We start from the raw sequence: 19,818 nt of genomic DNA on the forward strand, positions 1-19,818 counted from the left end.
TAGTCCTAAATTTCAGCTTAGGAGGTGGTTGCTTCACGAAACAACCACATCTTTCTCTTACCTCCCTATCTCTCCTCCATGTCATTAAAAATCTAACATGGCACCTCATAAGACAACCTATGAGACTACTTGCATGTACCAATGTACTTGCCCTTAGATGTGGCAGTGGCATAGCCACCCTCACTCCAGGGCGATCGACGTCCCTTCATCAAACAAGGTTCGGAACAAGTTAAGAGTCTGTTTGGAACGTAGGAATGCAAAACAGAGGAGTTGAACAAAACATAGGAAAGAGATAGGAATGTAGTGTTAAAACAGAGGAATGAAAAACACAAGAATTTTTGAAACATTGATGTTTGGAACGTAGGAATGAAAGATGTGCTCAAACTTCAACGTTTTGCCAATCTAAAAAACTCAAATTTCTCTATTTCTAAACCATGAAATGAGCTATACTACCAATGTAAGAGGAGAGAATAAAGTTTCTAACATTTTGAACTGCAGGATGGATGGGGGAATCAAGAGCCTTCATAAATCGTGGAGGAAATGGGCATGAACTCTCCCCACCCGAGCTAAGAATAGCAAGAACAAATGTCCTGGTTTTTGGCTTCAACTGGGACCAATGACCCCTCCCTCACCCACCCACCCAGCTAGCCGTTAGACCCGAGACTAAATCTTTCATTGGTCCCAGGCCCAACAGCTGCCGGGACAAATGTGCTGGACCAAAGACCTGTTCTATAGTAGTGAGGCCAACAACATTAGCTACTCTGATCCACTGTACGAATTATATAACAAGGTAGCTTTGTGTGAATGTGTTCCTGATGACTGATTCGTGTGACAACCTTACTGAATTTTTCTTAGTTTTGCTACTTGCTACTCTCGACTTCAAAATCGACAGCAACAAGGTGTGTTTATACTACTTCATCCTAGATTAGGATATGAGTATGACGTCGCCGCGCGCCTTACTCACCTAGGCGTTCAGAAGGGGGTGGGTCGCCACGCCTCACCTTACCACCTTAAAAACCATGGTACTTGGCATTTTTGGCCTAGCTAGGCATTTCAACAAACAATTGGTGCATAGACCATACAGGAAACAGAACACCTAGGACATAGACATATGTGCAATTAAAATCAACACACAGATCCTTGGTTTGCACCATGATTTTATATCGTCGGCTAAGACATTTAGCAGTAGGGCTGCCGTTACGGTGTTTAGCGGGCTAAATGCCATAGCGGCTACCCTTTCTGGCAGCTATAGCCGGCTATTTAAAATCTTGGTTTGCACAGAAGCTCGTAAGCAGGAGGTTCAAACATAGCAGGAAGGAGGGGAGGTGGAGATCATGAACATGCTCATCTTACAGGCATGAGGCTTTTTGTGGGGGGAGGGCCCTGGTCCTTGGGATGCTGAGCTTCGGCCACCACAACTAGTCGTCGGTATGCCACCATAGCTTCCTGCTTCTACTCCACTGCCAGCGTCGCAGCCCCGCCGCCGTTGCTCGACAACGCCATAGCCCGCTCCGGCCACCGTGGCCCTATGTAGGTGGAGAAGAAGTCATGGGTTGGAACTAGCCATCTAGGTGAGGGAGTCCGTCCTCATGCCTTGCGTGCAAGAGGACCCATGGGCAATTGCCGGAGGGGCGCGTGTGTTTGTCGCCAGGGATGGAGGGTGGAGCATGCTCGTCACCGGGGATGAAGGGTGGGGTGGGATCTCTCGATGAGAGATTAGGAGCAGAGGAGCGGGGGACTGGGAGGTGGCGGCTGGGTGAGTGGGGAATGAAAGATGCGCTAGGGTTTGGAACTGCTGGATGTATATATTGCACCGATAGATTTTACTCAAATACCCTTTGCGTGGCGGGAAGCAATAAAGAGCTATTTGGACAGGAATATCATTGAACACAAAATTTTTGGGCACCAACCTGATTGCGCCATAGAGTTGGCACCCCGTTGCCTGCCCCCACTACAACACATATGGGTTTCTGCAACGTTTCATTTATGTCACTGAAAATGGTATTTTCGTCGTCTTTCATAATCTGTGACGTTTGCGTGACGAAAACCAGTTCGTCGCCTATACCATGTCATAAAAGGTCTTTTGCGACGAAAACATATTTTTTTCGTCATAAATCTTGTGATGATTATTCTATCATCGCTAATTTATGACACCAGTTTTTCGTCATTAAAGATCTATGAAACGTCACAAAATCTTGTACACAAATGATGTGGCAATGACGTGGAGCTGATATTGCAACATTTTTGTGACGATTTTGGTTCGTCATAAAATATTCTATAGCCTATTTTCAGCCCATATATTATCACAGCGATAAAACAAATTCAAGCGCAAGCAATTTTTCCAGGCCTATTTTCATTGGCATAGATCATTTTTAATTACCATCAAAACGTTTACAAGTTACCAGACACATCATCCTGAAGAGATAAGTTACAATTCACACCCAAAGAAGAGATTACAGCCATTTATAACCAAGGTGAAGGACACTAGTTATAGATAGACCAAAACCATCAGTCTCCTCTGTTGCCTTCTTCAAATTTCCTATCTCTTCTAACTGCTTGTTAATAGATGCATCGGATCATCAACTGATCTCTTCTAACTGTTGGTTCCTTTTTACATCTGATCCTCAACCTGAAAAGAGCACATGACAAAATACTTTAGCAGATAACATTGACATGGAAAAAAGAGGGTTATCCCAGATTAGGGCAAATCCAATAACCTTATAAAATGCTCTGTATAGCCATCACAACTGTCCATTATAGGAAGCAAAGTTGTATCACCTCCGGATAGCAAAATATAATAGCACATCCATAGGATACAAGGCACTACATGGTATGTAGCAAAAAAAAGTAGCCTCCAAATAACACTAAACAAAGAGATTAATCATGAATATGCAAGAATAGGTGATTGTTTGTTTTTTGAATTATCCAAAGTAGACGATGGAACAGAGCATTATAAATACATTGCATATAAATTTGAGATTAAAAATTTGATATGCTGAACAAGAAAATCGAGCTCACCAACACATACGCAGCAATCTATTGAACCCCTCTAGCTACATAGTCAATTACTGCAAAAAAAAGATGTAGTTCCGTAAAAAAGGATTAGTAAAAACATAGATAAGTAGAAAAGGCCTATGCTTAGTAGGAAGCAATAAGCACAAAAACGATTCAGATTAAAGGCGACCGGCAGTTTACATCAATATGATGTTCTATGATATTCTTACTAGATAATTCTACGAAGAGCCAAGTGGCATCACGGTCGCACACAGCAGTGCATGCATGCAACAGCAACACTGATTATTCTAAATAATTTATCATGTAGCTATATGCAGTTTATAAATAAAAACATATTCATGTTTATTTAAGTTTAAGTTTGAAGTAAATGTGTGCACTACTGACATCACAGCCTGCACGCATTATTGAGCCTTACTTCTCTTCAATGCCTACTCTTGCAAACACCTAACATAGGCATACAATGACATTGACTAATTCAACCTATGCTGAAATTTTTTAGTGTGCAGTTAGATCATCTTAGCAACTTACTATCTATAGGGACAAATGCTTTTATTCACCTCTAAATGCCTGTAAACATTCCGCCCCTATTGAGTCCCTTGTTGTTGTGATGATGAAATAAACATCTTAGCAGGACACACAGCCAATTAGATCACTGCGATCCTTGGTTCCAGGTTGTGATGATGAAATAAAGATGCAATATAATTAAGAACAGGTACCTTTGTGAATCACTCAATGCATGAAGAGCAGCTTTTGACGTTGAATACACACCAGGCCAAGATCCCGGTGCCAATGCAGTAATACTTTCAACATTGGCAGTTGTACTTTCCCTTGTTTCCATCATATGAGGAATAACAGCTTGAATCATTCACATTGCACCTACAGCAAAAATGGGCTAAAGTTATCGTGCGATCAACCAAGTATTGTACCATAACTTATGAACATAATAATATCTTCCGAAAAGAAGTGAAGTGTGAGTCATCCAAGAACATCAACTGAAGTCAACAAACTATTTCAACTCTTCTACAGCTCAACTAGGTTAAATGAAAGTTAAAATTCAATCACTTTGGTCGATAAAAGTAACGTCCATGATGAGATAGCGAAACTGATGTTGGCAATCTTCTGCTTTAAAAAACTTTACAGTTAGGAGGCTATCCTTTCCACCATTAGAAAAATAGATCCAGGGAGCTCACAGCCTGAGAGACAATTTTATTACTAAGTTTCAATCAAACTCTTCATATTGGCCTGGCTGCACTTGTGTTCATACATCTTTAGCATAAGTTTTGGCAATATTGACAGAAGAGGCTAAGCGGGGTTCTAATTGAACCCCTAACATTACTGGTTCAGATTTTACTGAATGCTGTGTTTACTCCAATAACCCTTTTTGTAGTCAAAAGATATCTGGCAATATGAATCTTTAATATGATCTGAAATTTGACCATACACAATGATATCTGGCAATATGACTCCTTAATATGATCTGAAATTTGACCATACACAAAGATATCTGGCAATGGTGACAATATCTTATGAATACTAAGAATATTTTCTCAAGAGGTAAAGCCAAATGCCTCAAAGTACTGAAGTTGTAAAAAATGGCTCAAGACTTGGCACTGCTCTTTGGAGTTGCTGGCTCAAGACTGACATTCTTGTACCCATTCACCTTATTCAGCTTGCACACAATATTTTTTTTTTTTGTTTCCTGACTACTACAAGAACTGGTGCTGAATATATACAGAAACAAATCATGGAGAACATGGAAACCTGAGAGCACGGAAAAGAGGAAGTCACCTATGAAGCGATTCTTCATTGATGTACTGCGCTTGTCGTTCTGCAGATGCAACGAGCCAACGACTCTCACGGCCATGGCGTCCTTGCCCTCAGCGCCTGCTGCCGCATCACCCGAAGCCAACGGCGAGTGCGCCCCTGGGCCAGTGGGGCCCTGCGCTACCGCACCTCTGGCCGGCGTGCCCCTGCCCGCCACGCCCACGAGCGGCGCACCTCTTGCCGCCGCGCTCCTGGGCGGTGTGGCTGCCGCCGTGCCCCCGGCCGCCACGCCTCCGGCCGTCGCGCCCCCGGCCGCTGCGCCCCTGGGCACCGCATCCCAAGCCACCGCGCACGAGGGGACTACGCGCCCCACTGCGGCGCTAGCAGGGCCGCCTGCCTAGCCGCCGGAGGCCATGTCTCCACCACCAATCCAGCCCGATCTAGGTTTTCTGAGAGAGAGAGAGAGACAGAGAGGAGGGGATATAGGAGAACGAAAGGGTGGATTTGCCTCTTTAGAGAGCAAAGGGTGTTTTCGTCCCTTCATCTGTTTTCTGATATGGTTTTTTGATCGCCTCACGAAAACGTTGGATAAAATGAATGGCGGTGTCATTGGAGGAAGGAAATTAAAACTCAGAGACAGAGTTATAGGAGGCAGCGAAATTTTTAGAGGATCATAGAGGGAATTGAGCTATCTTCCGGTGTCATAATAAGAATTTTCTCGTAGATAAATGGGAGACCAAATTTTGAAAGGTGCACGCGGGCAGTGCTGGATCGCGGCCTGGTTGTGCTTTGGTCATGGTATGAGAGGGTGGTTTTTCATTTTTCTAGTCAAATATCGGTATTTTTTTGGTGATTCCTTTTTCATATTATAAGGTCAATAGTAAATAAAAATATTCTATTATTTGTTTTCATTAGAAAATAAGAGAAAGTTTTTGAACCAAAATTATTAATGTGAAAGGTGATAATTGACGTGTCTTATTGAGCACTCCCATAGTTCAGGTTTAAAGTAATTTTATTTAAATATCTTATTTACCACACGTATAGTTTAAGTATTAAGTAATTTTAATAAAATGGTAAAAAATATGACCATCAACAGTTATGATAAATTTGTGACACTTCATATTTGTCATGATATCAGAAGAGTATTCGTCACAATATGATCTTGGAATAGTTTATGACGATTTTAAATTTGTCTTAGTGACGAACATTTTATCTTTGTCACTAAACCATACCCTCCCATACAAAATGTCATAAAAGGTAACTACATTATGACGTTTTGGCCTGTTGTCATGAGGTATTCGTCGCAGAAGGTCACATATGTTGTAGTGCCCAAATGGTAGCGCCCCCTAATTTCTGTTTTCATGTTTAAAATATGCCTAGATATTATTTGTAATGTATTTTTTTTATCTGATGATACTTGACCATAAATATTATTCACGCAGATCTATAAATTTTAGAATATAATTTTAGACTACTTAAGAGGTGTCTAGAATTTTTGAAGTATTTTGTTATTTTTTAATGTTTAATGATTTTCTACGCGCTTTTGAAATGTAGTTTCAACTTGAATTACATGTCATGTCAAACAATTTCCAAAAGTATAAAAGTATATATATAAGAAGACATGTTTATAGTTTATTGGAGGTACCACAGATAAATTTTGTTCGGTCATATTGTTTTGGGTTGTCAGGTTCCATTCGCACTAGGCTCAACTTTTTTCCTTGCCACCAAATACATGATAGTGGGCTTATTGTTTGAGCTGAATGGAGTATGAAAAATTTAAATTCATAGACCGACGGTCTAGATAAAACCGCCATGAGTTAGTGGGCTAGGTATCCACTAGTGCAGATCCATGACCTTCTCTGAATCCGTCATCGAGAATCCGTCATGGATTAAGAGGTTTGTAGTAGTGTTAGGATAGATGGCCGTACTATTAAGAGGGACAAACTTATTTGCATATCGGCCATCTAGTGCCGCTTGAGCAATCTAACTTTGCATACGTTACTAGGATCGAGTGGTGGTTGAGAAGAGTAAAAAATTCTTTGAATAATGTTTGAGAAAAGGCAAACTCACTTGTACAAAGTTGGTAGAACACTTTGGAGTTGGTACATTTGAAAAGGGGTTGACAATTCGAGCTAGGGATGCCTTTGTATAGGCATCGGACACAGGAGGAGAGCATCAGACCAGCAGGCTGGCTAGTCCGATGGCTAACCCTAGCGGGGGGGGACTGGGATGCATCGGACCGGTGAGGTATGGTCCGATAGCATCGGACCGAAGGGCACCGGCCTATATGGTCGCATTGTTCCTTTTATAGGCCCCACCTATCAATGTGAGGGTTTTGGTTGAAGGAGGCATCGGACCGTGGGCTCGGGGCCGATGCTGGCATCGGCCCAGTCCGATGGCCAATGTAGGTCTCTGGGAACTCTCTGGAATGCATCGGGCCATGGCGTCTCATGGTCCGATGGGCGTTGGACTGGGGGGCATAGGACCAAGCGCCCAGGGTAGCCGTTGGCACGCCCAACGGCTAGTTCAATGTGCGCGTGACACATCAGTGCAGCAGGGGCATTGGACCCGTTGCCGTTGGTCCGATGGGGGTGCATGGATGGTCCAATGCCCCCGTAGAGTGCCCAATAAAGGGGCAACATCCAGTAAAATACACAAAATCCCCAAGATGCTGAGCAACCAGCCAACGGCTAGTTGAAGGTCATACTCATGGACCTGGGCACTAGCCCAATGTTAAAGCTCCTAGGGATGCTGAACATCGAGGTTGTGCTGCTCCGAGGTAATTTCTGACGATACGACCGGGAGGACTGGACTACAGATGAGTTTCAGGGGGCTGTGCTTGGATCGTTGTTTGGCCTTCCGCTGCTCACCAGCGATGTCAGACTCACAATGTTGAATGGTTGCACCACAGTGGGCGATCTTCTGTTGAAGCACTAGTAGGGAACAGACCTTCGGATTTTAGCTTTAGTCCCGACCAGAGTTGGGCCCGGGAGTGAAGAGAGCATTAGTCCCAGTTGGAGCCACCAACTAGGACTAAAATGCCCTACCCAATAGATAGGGCCGGTGGCTTGGCAGCAGGAGATTTTAGTCCCGGTTGGTGGCCCCCAACCAGGACTAATAAAGGTCACCCGGTAGTCCCGGTTGGAGGCACTAACTAGGACTAAAGGTCCAACGCCCCTTTAAGTCCTGTTGGTGGCTCCAACCGCGACTAGAGGATTCACTTTTAGTCCCAGAAAGCGCAATCAACTGGGACTAAATGCCACCGCTATATATCTCCCCCTAGCCCGAGCCATCCAATTCAATTGTTGCTCTTGGCTGTGTGTATGTTTTCACTTGTTGTGTGTGTTCTTGCTTCGGGTGAGCAAGTTCTTGCTCTCGGCTCTTGAGAAGAACTTCATTCCTCCTTCCATTCTCCTTTCCAAAGGTTAGCAATTTGATCCTCTCATCTTTTCTTGCTAATGTAGCTCATTTCATGATTTAGAAATAAATAAAGAAATTTGTGGTTTTTTAGATTAGGAATAATAATGGTAGAGTTTATTTATATTTATACGTCATTTCAACGTGACCCTAAACATTTGTAAACAATCAATTCAAATAAATTATGTGCCAACAAGTATAAATTTGTTGATGTTATTACGTTTTTGCATAAATTTAACTTGGTCAAAGTTAAAGAAATTTGATTTAGGATATTGAACGGAGGGAGAGTGCTTTAGATCTCAACATTTCTTCAAACAAAGAGCTTTCGTGCCAACAGGGCTAATAATATATTCTACGTCCTTTTGCAGGCCCTGTGCACTTTATAATCAAGCAAGGGCAAGAATCTATTCCGTTGCCCTTTACATGTATGAACTTTATTACCAGCACGGAAAGAATTTATTCCGATCCACACGAGCAAGTCGTCTATATAAATGGACCGCTGTCCGCTTTACCTTCCCTACTCATACTGCAATATACATATACTATATCAGTCGTTCTCATCACCAAGGTTCACCTATGGCGGGCATAGGTAATTATAACGCTCTTTTTTTTATCTTGAAAAGAATTAGCGAAATCCGTTTCCCTTCTTCATCGTGTCTCTGTGGGTGGGTTGACGTAGTACAAATAATCAAGCGCGGGGGCAATTTTGTGAAGCACACGGTCTCCACCAATACTCTATTACACTACTAAATGGACTAGCCTAATTTCAGGTGCAATTACACGTCTTGTCCAAGATGCAGAGACAAATCTGCTATTGCGCTGTTCAAAATTGAATGCACATCTCGTTCCTTCCCCTTCTCTCTCGACTGCTACTGTACTCCGAGGCGAAAGGGAGGGAGACGCCGCCTCCGGGGCAGATTCCGGTGGCCTCCTTCTCCAGTGTCCTCTCCGGCACCGGAGAAGAAGGAAGGCGGGGAATCGACCGCCGGTTGTCCATATTACCTAGGTTAGCTTATAGATCTAGATAGTTTAGGTGCTCACCGTCGTCCCGATGGTGGAGCTCTTGGTGCCGGGAGCGGCAACTGCGCGGCGGCTCCGGCGGCGAATAATACCCGTCTCCGGCTTTGAAGATGTTCCTCATATCTTCCCCGGGACGGCGGATTCGAGGTTAGCAGGCCTCTGTTTTGGTTATGCCGATGCATCGTTGTTAGTCCCCTTGTTCGATTTCGGTCGATTCAAGAGGGCAACGACGATTCCGTTGTGGCTTTTGCTCTGCTTCACCTCTGTGAAGGGGTGGGAGCTTCTACTCTTCCCTGTTTGTGGGATTTGGCTTCCAGTCGCCGGTTCCTATGCTGGCGGCGGCGGAGAGGTTTTCCGGCTGCAGTTACTGGAGAGGAGGCCGATAATCTTTCAGCGGGATACATGCGGCCCGGCAGTGGTTCCGTGCCGTTGGCTATTGCGGCTCAACATGTGTTGCTCCTCCTCGGCGATGGCAGCAGGAAGGATGGCACCTGATGCTAGACCGGCCGGCGCAGAGCAATGGAGGAAGATGAACAGTAGGCTTAGGGTCTTCTATGTAATTTCTCTATTCTCTAGGGGGCTGGTTGTAAAAGGGGACGTGTACTGTGCTTCTTTTTAATATATATCACTTCCCTTTTCGCAAAAAAAAAATATTTGATGCATTTTGGAGAAACAGCGTCTAAAATAGCCTATACAACCATTGCTGAGGCATATAGTTTCTAAAAATTTGTTAGAGACCCTATCTAATTAAATTAAGTTCAACGGAGATGTACGCTTTTAAGGTATGCTGACATTATATTTATTTTTCAGGGTTTGAGCATAAACGTGAGAAGTTTACTTCAGCCTTTGACGAGGATGAACCAATGCTACTAGCAGGTGGTGGATCAGGTAAGGAGCCTACTTCAGCCACACAGCCCGAGAAGCATTGTAATAATTCTATCTCAATTCCTCTTTGGATTATTACTTTATCTTTTTTATATTTTGAATGTATGGCGCACATACACAGTGCGAAATTATATAGATGCATCTATAATAATTAATAAATATCAAGAAAAAATTATATATGCATCTAATGTATAGAAGAAATATCTGCATGAGAGAGGCGTTCAAGAATTTGCTGGGAAAACCGTGAAAAATAAAATGTCAAATGGCTTATCGCTGTCTGCAAAAATTGTAAATCATCACGAGTGATTACGAGAAACTATCTAGTGTGCATTTAAAGTAACTATCGGTCTTCAAGAAAACTGAGTGTTAGTTGTTTAGAATAAAAGTGAATGGAATAATCAGATGTTCATTGATAGGATTGATTACATATTTATACAAGTCCAAAGGGCATTGTGTCCCTTGGGATTGGCCCCTTCGAGTTGGCCCTTTCGTGAGTGGCCCTTTCGCGAGTGGTCCTTTCGTGAAAGTTAACCGCCTAATGATTAGTTTAACTATTACAGAAATTGATCACTAATTCTAATTTCTTCATAACACTCCCGCTTGATCAATTTCCTTCTTCTTGTGGTCTTTGTAATCAATTTGATCTTCTTGTGGTCTTGTAATCAATCGAATAACTCCTTGAAAACCCGATGGGAAAAATCAGGAGATGTGATATATATATAACTCCCCCAAAAACTTTTCAGGAAAAATGTGAGGAGAATCTTTGGAAAACCTTGTGGGAAAAAACAAAGTAATTTCGGTATACTAGGCAAAACTCCTTAAAACCCAGTGGAAAAAATAAGGAGAAACACCATAATATACAATTACCAATGTTAGTAGACCCTTGAGATAAACTCAAATTCTTAGTCTAATAACATCTTGACCCTATGGTCCATATGCTTCAAATATCATCTTCCAAAAACCCCTGTGGGGAAAATAGATGATATAGCATATACCTTTGCGCTGACATTGCCTCATCAAAAATTTTATATGAGAAACCTCAAACAGAAAACTCACATAAAGAAAAGAGTGTAATGCATGTCGGAATATCATCCACCAAAAACCCCATGGGAAAAAATGGATGATATGACATGACCTTGTGTTGATATTGCCTCATTAAAAACTTTATATGAGAAACCCCAAGAAAAAAACTCATAGAAAGAAAAGAGTGCAATATGATGTTTGCAACAAGTTAGTATTCAGAGAGACTCTCCCCCTGATACTTGCAAATCTCAAAGTAATTTCATACCAATGCACTCAACACATAAGAAATATGGAGTATGGTAGACTCTGTGAATATCTCAACGAGATTATCACATTACTTAGTTTGCAAGTGTTCATATGTCCATATTACTTATGGAGCAGAACCATCTTAGTGCAAAAATATTACACATAAGAAATGTGGAGTATGGTACCAGCTGCTGTTGCAGCCGGTACTGATGCGAGGCCAAAAGCATCAGTAACAGCTACAACAGCAGCTGGTACCTTTGGCCCATTTTCCGGTAGTGTTTGTAGGGATGAAAACCACATTGTACTCGATACAGTCAAAAAACAAACAAACCAAAAGTGCACGATAACATAACGTCTCCGATTCATGTGCATGTGAAATTTATATTGAATATCTGTAGCCCTAAATGATCTCAAATGAAAAACTTGTTAGCTAAAAAATGTTAGATCTCATTGAGCAATACTTTAATATAGAGCTTGTCCTCATCCGAGGACATTTGAAAAATTCAAAAATTCTTGATTTAAAAATCTAAGAACTTATTGCGAAATTTTGGACCACTAAACGATATAATCTAAAGGTTGTCAACTACAAAGTTTTCGATCTCATCAAGCTCTATAATTTTGATATAAAGTTTGTCATCATCCGAGATCACATTAAAAAGTTACAAATTTATTTGTGTGGGACCATTTCTAGAGACGGGCCACCTTACAAATCGCCCCTAGAAATTGATTTCCAGGTGCAGTGCATAAGGTAGATTGCCCCGTGAAATCAGGCCATTTTCAGGGGTGGTCCATGTTATGGTAAATTTTTCTTAAGCGTTATATAACCTATAAGCATACTCCCCCATCCTAAAGTATAAGGTACTCTAGAAATGTATGCGGACAAATTATTTGTTAAGAAATAAAATAGAAAAGTATTTTCAGTTGATGTTGTATGCTTTGCAGGAAGTAGGCTGATACTGCATTATTTTTCAGGGTACGACGGATTTGAAAAGGAACTGCCACCTACCGCGAAGCGGGGTAGTAATTTTATCTCATTTTGCTTTCTCGTGTAGATTACTTTTTAAAAAAAATTTCTTGAATGTATATCTTTGCCCCACTTAATGTCGCATTTGCGAAAATTTAAACATTGATTGGCTGTGTGCATGGATCATGATCAGCTGAGGAAGAGAACAACCAGAAGCAGGAACCCACCAAATATATCACTAAGATGATGGAGGAGAAGGTGAGCACGGCGATTCCTGAGCGATCGCCACAACCACCAACCATCTGCGAGGTCCCGGAGGACATCGCCGAGGGCAACGAGGGCGCCTACATCCCCAAGGTCGTCTGCATCGGACCGCTCTTCGACAGCAAGCGCGAAACGGCCAGCATGCTCAGGCTCGAGCGCTATAAGTGGCGCTGTGTCCGCAAGTTCATTGTGGGGCGCCACCGAGCCGCCGGAACCTTGGAGTCGGCGGCGGTCTGGTCAGCGGAGGTACACGCACCGCTGCTTCGGGAGTGCTTCGACGAGATGATGCGCCTGGTGCCGCGGATTCGTGCTTCCTACAGCAGCATTTCTTTGTCGTCCAACAAGCGGGATACCAATGTCTTCGGCGATGACGAGAAGCTGGCTCTCAACATGCTGCTCGACGGCTGCTTCGTCCTCCACCGTCTGCTCAAGTACGCACGGACAGGAAATGGTGGCGGCGACGACCACGACGACTGGACCCTGCTGTTTGGCCGGTGCTGGGTCTGGGGAACAGTGAAGCGTGACCTACTGCTGCTCAGCAACCAGGTCCCCTTCTTCGTCGTCCGGAAGCTATTCAAGCTTCTCGGGAGCAACGCCGGCGAGGGCGAGGACGTCCTCGTCCACGGCGGCCTCCAGTTCTTCAGCTCGCTCCATCCTCAGCCGCTGCACTCGGCACCCATCGCTTGCCACGATGTGCACCACCTCCTCCACCTGTTGTACCTCTCCATCGACCTCCCGCCGCCGCCGCCGCCTGATGACAGCCCCGAGTCCAACAAACAACCCTGGCATGCCGCCGCCGCTGCAGTACCGTCGTCGGAGCTCACGCGGTGGGTGCCCTGCGCCAAGGAGCTGGAGGAGGCCGGCGTGAGGTTCAGGCCACGGAAGCGCGGTGCTGCCAAGAGTTTCCTCGACGTGAGTTTCCGCGGCGGCGTGCTGGAGATCCCGCCGCTGCAACTTTTCGACTACAGCGTGCCCCTGTTCCGGAACCTGATTGCGTTCGAGCAGACCTACCCAACTACACCAGGCCGCGTAACAGCCTTCGCCATATTCATGGACTGCATCGTCAAGACATCCGAGGACGTGCGCATCCTCCACCGGAGTGGGGTGCTGGTGAATCACATGAACGGCGAGAGGGACGCCACAGCCTTGGGGTTCTTCACCGGACTCTGCACGGAGGCGCACACCTCCGCCGACCGCAACTACCTCGCCGGCGTGATGGAGGAGGTCGTCAGGTACCAGAGAGGAAGGTGGCCGCAATGGCGCGCGGCGCTGGTGCGCGACTACTTCAAGAATCCTTGGGTGACAACAGCTGTCGTGGCCGGGGCGATCGGGCTCGCCTTGACCGCGCTGCAGACCTTCTACTCTGTCTACGGCTACTACAAGCCACACAACTAAGCAAAGCAGCTCTAGTCGTGGCTGTTACAACTTTGTGTGCTTGCTTCTGTTTTCAATATGTAACCAACATGGCCCCATTTAAGCCATTTTGAGTGATTTTGGTGATCGATTGACAACGCAATCAATGGGACTAATGAGTTTGTCAAGTGAATCTATCTAGGTCCCAAGGATGAAGTAAAAAGCCCTAACAAAGCAAAACATGAAGAAAGAACTCAAATAAATGCTGAATTGGACGAGTTCTGCAGAAAAACAACTGCACCGGTTAAACCGATGCGGAGCCATCGGTTCTTCCGATGGGTGTCGGATACACCGATGTTCAGGCATCGGTGTAATTCTGAGTGCAGACAGGAGCCAAGTGAAGAAATCTCTGTGCGACCGGTTGAACCGACAGGTTCAACACATGCATCGGTGCAAGCAACATACTGTTGCCTAGAGAGCATGTCAAGCACGCAGCAGCCAAGTCTTCAGCACTAGTTGAACTAAAGGTCATCGGAGCATCGTGTCGGTGCAATGATGTCAGCAGGAGAAGATGAAAGGCAACGGCTACGTGACGGTCTGGAGTGACCGGTTAAACCAATACCCTAGTATCGGTTTAACCGATGGTTGCAGTCCCAGCTGCAGACAGTGTCAGGGAAGCCAACGGATATATTCTGCCTATGTGTGGCCGGTTGAACCGATGCCATATCACCGGTTGAACCGATGCCTACACAGAAAAGCTGTTAACAGCTAGTAACGACTCCTGTGAGTTGGGGGCTATATATATGCCTCACCCTGGGTTATTTGAGGTTGCTGGAGTTTCTAGAAGTCATACCCACACCCAAGAACACCTCCAAGCCAACCAAGAGCTTAGTGATCAAATCTTTAGTCCTCAGCACACCTTTGAGAGTGTTAGTGCTTGGTTAGCTCTTAAGTGATTGAGAGAGCAAGGTGTTGCTGCCTTGTGCGTAGTTCTAGAGTAAACCAATATTGTATCTCGATGCGCCAGCCCCTTGCAGCATTGGTGGCTCACTGGCAAGTCAACGACCCTCCGGCTTAGTGTGGAGCGGCGTCGACAACTTTGTGCGGGGGACGTGGAGACTCCCATCCTTTGTGGGCAAGCTCCTTAGTGGAAAACGGGATCAAGGTAACCGTGGTTGTGTCCATGAAAGAGATTTGATTGCCGAAAAGCAATACTCTTTGTGATTGCTTCAACAACGTGGATGTAGGTGTGCCTTTGTGGCTAACTGAGCCATGGGATAAATCCTCGTGTCGAGAGTTTGCTTCCTCTCATCCCCTCTTTACGTTTTCGCATTTCATATTGCAACTTGTGTGCCTTTACATTCTTAGAGTAGTATCTTGCTAGGATTGGCTATATGTTGCAAAACTCTTTTGGGATGAGAATTTCACACTAGTTGAACCGTAGTTGCACGTCTAGATAGCATGTTTTAGATTAAGTTTTTGTGCAAACTAGTTGGATCCATAGGTTAAGGTTTTAAGTTGCCTAATTCACCCCCTCCCCCTCTTAGGCTACGAGCACCCGATCACTTTTAATTGTTACCAGAGCCAGGACTCACTTCTTTCACAAAGAAAGCCAATTCCATTGGCAATTTGTGTTTACCGGCTTCTTAGATCAGTTAGGCTTTACTGCCTAGTGAGTTAGCTCTTTGGAGAAGGAATGGATCCCTTTAAAAATGCTCCACGGTTCGATGGCACGGACTTCCAACGATGGAAGGTTCTTATGCAAGCCCATCTCCAAGCAACGGGCCTAGATGTTTGGAGAGTAGTTAGTGAAAGGATAGCAAACAATAGTCGAAAAAAGAAGCAAAATAATGTTATTGCTAAAAGTATAATTTTGTCTTCTCTCAATGATAGTGTGTTCAATCGTGTGTTTTCTTGTGAAAATGCAAAAGAGTTATGGAAGACTATCAAAGAGAATCATGATGGCACAAAGGATGTTGCCAATGAAAGATATCATGCTCTCATTGATAAGATTAATAGCTTTAAACAACTTGATGATGAGAATGCCGAATCCATATACTCACGATTAAATATTATTGTGAATGAGATAAATTCCCTAGCCGTGAAGCAAATCGGAGATACGGAACTCATTTGCAAGATCCTTCACTCACTACGGAGGCCGTACTATGATTTGGTGACCACAATTCTTTATGAGAAAGAGCTCAATACATTGACACGAAATCAAGTCCTCAATAAGGGGACCGCCCATGAGCTACACAATGATATCAAGCCAAGAGCAGCACCTTCTTCACCAATACATAGTGTACTTGCATGCAAGCAAGTCAAGAAGTTGAAGAAGATGGCCATTAAAGGTAGCTCAAGTGATGAGAAAGGAGAGGATGCAAGAAGCTCCTGACATGATGAAAAAGAGCCAATGAACCCCAACCTTTACAAGCAAGTAAAAAAAGATGAACAAATGCTTGAAGAAAATTAACTTGATGGGGTACATGGTCTTCCTCAAAGATGGGCATCATCATCAACATATGAAGGTTGAGAGGATCAAGTTCAAGAAGCGGCAAGAAAAGAAGGAGAAGAAGCCCAAACATGAATCGTTTGCCACTTTTGGTGAATGGATAAGTGGTGGTGAAGAATTAAGCACAAGCTCAAGTGATGGATCAAACAAGAGATTCACCACCCGCACCACCATGGGGTCATCATCCAACACTTTCCTTATGGACAAAGGTATGGAAAGGGATGTAAGTGATGACGACTCCGATTCTCCTTCAATTGATGAACTTCTTGATTTGGTTCATGAGCACCATATAGTTATTAAGAAGCAATCAAAAGAAATTAAAAATCTTAATGCTCTTAATGATTTTAATGCTTCTCTTGCAACAAATTATGAAGATTTGTTATGCAAATTCAAATTGCTCAATAAGAAACATGAAGAGCTCAAATTAAAATTTGAGAGCATTAATGAAACTAATGACTTTTTAAAAATGAAGCAATCTGTCCCTTATGCAATCCCTATCTCTAAGGTAGATGTTTCAATTTCTTGCATTGATTTAATTGATGAATCTTGCTCTAACCCTTGCAATGAGAAATACTGTGAGGATGTTGTTGTAGAATCATGTGATGATCTCATTGCCAAGGAGAATGATGAGCTTAAGTAAAAAGTGGAAATGCTCATGAAGGACTTGGCAAGATTGAAGGGCAAGAGCATTGTCCAACCTTCTCAAGATAACCGTGAAGACATGGTGAAGAAGCTTGAGAAGGGGTCCACCGTGACATGCTTCAAGTGCCATCAAGAAGGCCACAAGTCCAATAAGTGTCCTCAACTAAATAAGAAACTTTCAGATGTGAAGAACAAAAAGAAACTAACAATCAAGAGTTCTCTCATCTACACCAAGCCCAATCGGAGGAACAAAAGCAATAGCACCTCCTATATGAACAAAAAGAAGACCAATGGCAAGGTGGTTACTCACAAGATTGGGAAGAAGGAGAGGAGTTGGAACCGCTCCATTTGGGTGCCCAATGAAGTCATCACCAATATGAAGGGGCCTCAAATAGTGTGGGTTCTAAATGATACTTGAAGCCCATAAATGGCTTACGGTTTTGGAGGCTTGGCTAACTAGAAGATGAGAGGATTCAAGCTAAAAAAGCCAAGCTCACAACTTAGACATTTGTTGCCAAGTCCCCCATAAGGTAATAGTAGCTAGATTTCAATTCAAGCAACATGTAGTTCCATTGCTTTTTGCTAGGTTGTTTGCATACATTGCATCTCCTAGTGTTATATATGGTGGGTTGCTTGTGTTTTGCTCTAACCCATGAGGAACCTACATGGTTTGATAGGTGTGTAGAAAGCTACACAATGTTACCTTTCATGGTACATGGACTTCATGAGTTACGTATTTTATTTGTGTACCATGAACACAAACTATGGGGTAAACTTTCCATTGTTGTCAAAAACATTGTGCATACATTTGATTGGTGATTCAAACACTAAATACACACATTTAGGGGGAGTTCATCCTATGGTTTGTGATTTTGAGACTAACAAGTTTTCAAGCTCATCTTTTGTAGTCTCTCAACAGAGTTAACACTCTAAGAGAACGTTGTTCGCTCTCAATGCGAATTAACAACTCTATAAGAGTGATTAAATAAAGTAGGGTGCTTTCATGCATATTGAGACATGCTCTATTGAACTTAAATTTCCATATCTAAGTTCATAGGTTTTGTGCTCATACATTTGCTCACCTTGGTGTACCAAGTGCTCATCACTCAAAGACTTTCAATTGGTATCAATTGGCTCAAATCACTTTCAATTGGTAAATGCAAGGTAACAAAACTACCCCCGGAGGTATGCAAGATTCTAAAATCTTTCAATTAGTATCATTGTTATATTCTTTGCTATTTTTAGAGTTACCTCCATGCTTGATATGATCTAACCTTTCCTGTTTCAAACATTTAGTTGTGCATTTGATTTTCACATTATCATGTTGTGCACATACTTCATGGAAAGCTTAGTTCATGTCATGCTAGTTCCGTGATTTTGTGATCCACCCTAGTAAATTTTTAATTGGTATCTTTATTGATATCATATAATTGGATCATGATTCATGGAACTAACTCCCTAGGCTATTTACTTTTCCCTTTGAGCTATATTCTTTTGCAAGGCTTTTTTAGGTGATTTGATTCCAAAGGGGGAGAAGTTTGGATCAAAACAAGGTAAATATAGATCAAAAGCAAGTATCTTTCAAAGGAGGAGCATTGTCTTCCAAAGGGGGAGAAACAACATATGAGAGAGAATTAGCAAATATGGGGAGAAACAAAAGAGAAATCATGGATTTAGGGAGAGGCCAAATCAACATTGGATGTTGGTTAGCATCCAAACAAGTGTAAGTGGTTCAATTTGGCAATTCTTCCAAATTTTATACTTGCTTTTGATTGTGTTGTCATCAATCACAAAAAATGGGGAGATTGTAACGAGCATGGGCCCATTTAGGTCATTTCGAGTGATTTTGGAGATCGATTGACAACACAATCAATGGGACTAATGAGTTTGTCAAGTGAATCTATCTTGGTCTCAAGGATGAAGTAAAAAGCCATAGCAAAGCAAAATACGAAGAAAGAACTCAAAGAAATGCTGAATTGGATGAGTTCTGCAGAAAAATAGCTGCACCGGTTAAACCGATGCGGAGCCATCGGTTCATCCGATGGGTGTCGGATACACCGACGTTCAGGCATCGGTGCAATTCTGAGTGCATACATGATCCAAGTGAAGAAATCTATGTGCGATCGGTTGAACCGACGAGTTCAAGACATGCATCGGTGCAAGCAACATACTATTATCCAGAGAGCATGTCAAGCGCGCAGCAGCCAAGTCTTCAGCACCTGTTGAACCGAAAGTCATCGGAGCATCGCGTAGGTGCAATGACGTCAGCCGGAGAAGATGAAGGGCAACGACTACGTGATGGTCCGGAGTGACCGGTTAAACCGATACCCTAGCATCGGTTTAACCGATGGTTGCAGTCCCAGCTACAGACAGTGTCCGGGAAGCCAACGGATATATTCTGCCTATGTGTGACCGGTTGAACTGACGCTCTAACACCGGTTGAACCGATGCCTACACAGAAAAGCTATTAATGGCTAGTAACGGCTCTTGTGAGTTGGAGAGCTATATATATAATATATATAGTACTACTATATTGTACCCTGTGTACTAAATACTATTCAGTACACGAGCCCACCGCGCAGGCGACCCTGCCCTCGACGACAGCCGCGCGCCCAGTTTTCTCCCACCCCCACCGCCCGGTTTTCTTCCATCCCCACCCCCCCCCCCCCCACCCCCTACCACAACCCCCCCCCCCCCACCCCACCCACGTTTG

The 19,818-nt window shown here is 43.6% G+C and overlaps 1 protein-coding gene and 1 long non-coding RNA gene across 3 annotated transcripts; one reads left to right on the plus strand and one right to left on the minus strand.

Annotated features, from left to right (window-relative positions):
• Positions 1 to 2,327: 2,327 nt before the first annotated feature.
• LOC120711839 lies at positions 2,328 to 5,246 on the minus strand. The gene is made up of 4 exons (XR_005690503.1): positions 4,804 to 5,246; positions 3,732 to 3,891; positions 3,019 to 3,068; positions 2,328 to 2,629 (listed from the first exon to the last, which is right to left on the minus strand). It is a non-coding gene; the product is annotated as an uncharacterized LOC120711839 (long non-coding RNA).
• A 3,324-nt stretch (positions 5,247 to 8,570) lies between these two features.
• Positions 8,571 to 14,109, plus strand: LOC120711840 (UPF0481 protein At3g47200-like). Of its 2 annotated transcripts, none has more exons than XM_039997498.1 (4): positions 8,571 to 8,785; positions 10,027 to 10,143; positions 12,343 to 12,387; positions 12,528 to 14,109. In XM_039997498.1, exons 1-4 carry the CDS (start codon positions 8,620 to 8,622, stop codon positions 13,991 to 13,993), a joined length of 1,794 nt encoding a protein of 597 aa, XP_039853432.1. In that variant the 5' UTR covers positions 8,571 to 8,619; the 3' UTR covers positions 13,994 to 14,109. The 2 variants fall into 2 exon arrangements, with proteins under 2 accessions (XP_039853432.1, XP_039853433.1); XM_039997499.1 differs by having other exon boundaries at positions 10,027 to 10,104.
• The last annotated feature ends 5,709 nt before the right edge of the window (positions 14,110 to 19,818 follow it).

This window comes from Panicum virgatum, chromosome 6K (genome assembly GCF_016808335.1).
Source record: "Panicum virgatum strain AP13 chromosome 6K, P.virgatum_v5, whole genome shotgun sequence".
NCBI classification, from domain to species: Eukaryota; Viridiplantae; Streptophyta; class Magnoliopsida; order Poales; family Poaceae; genus Panicum; species Panicum virgatum.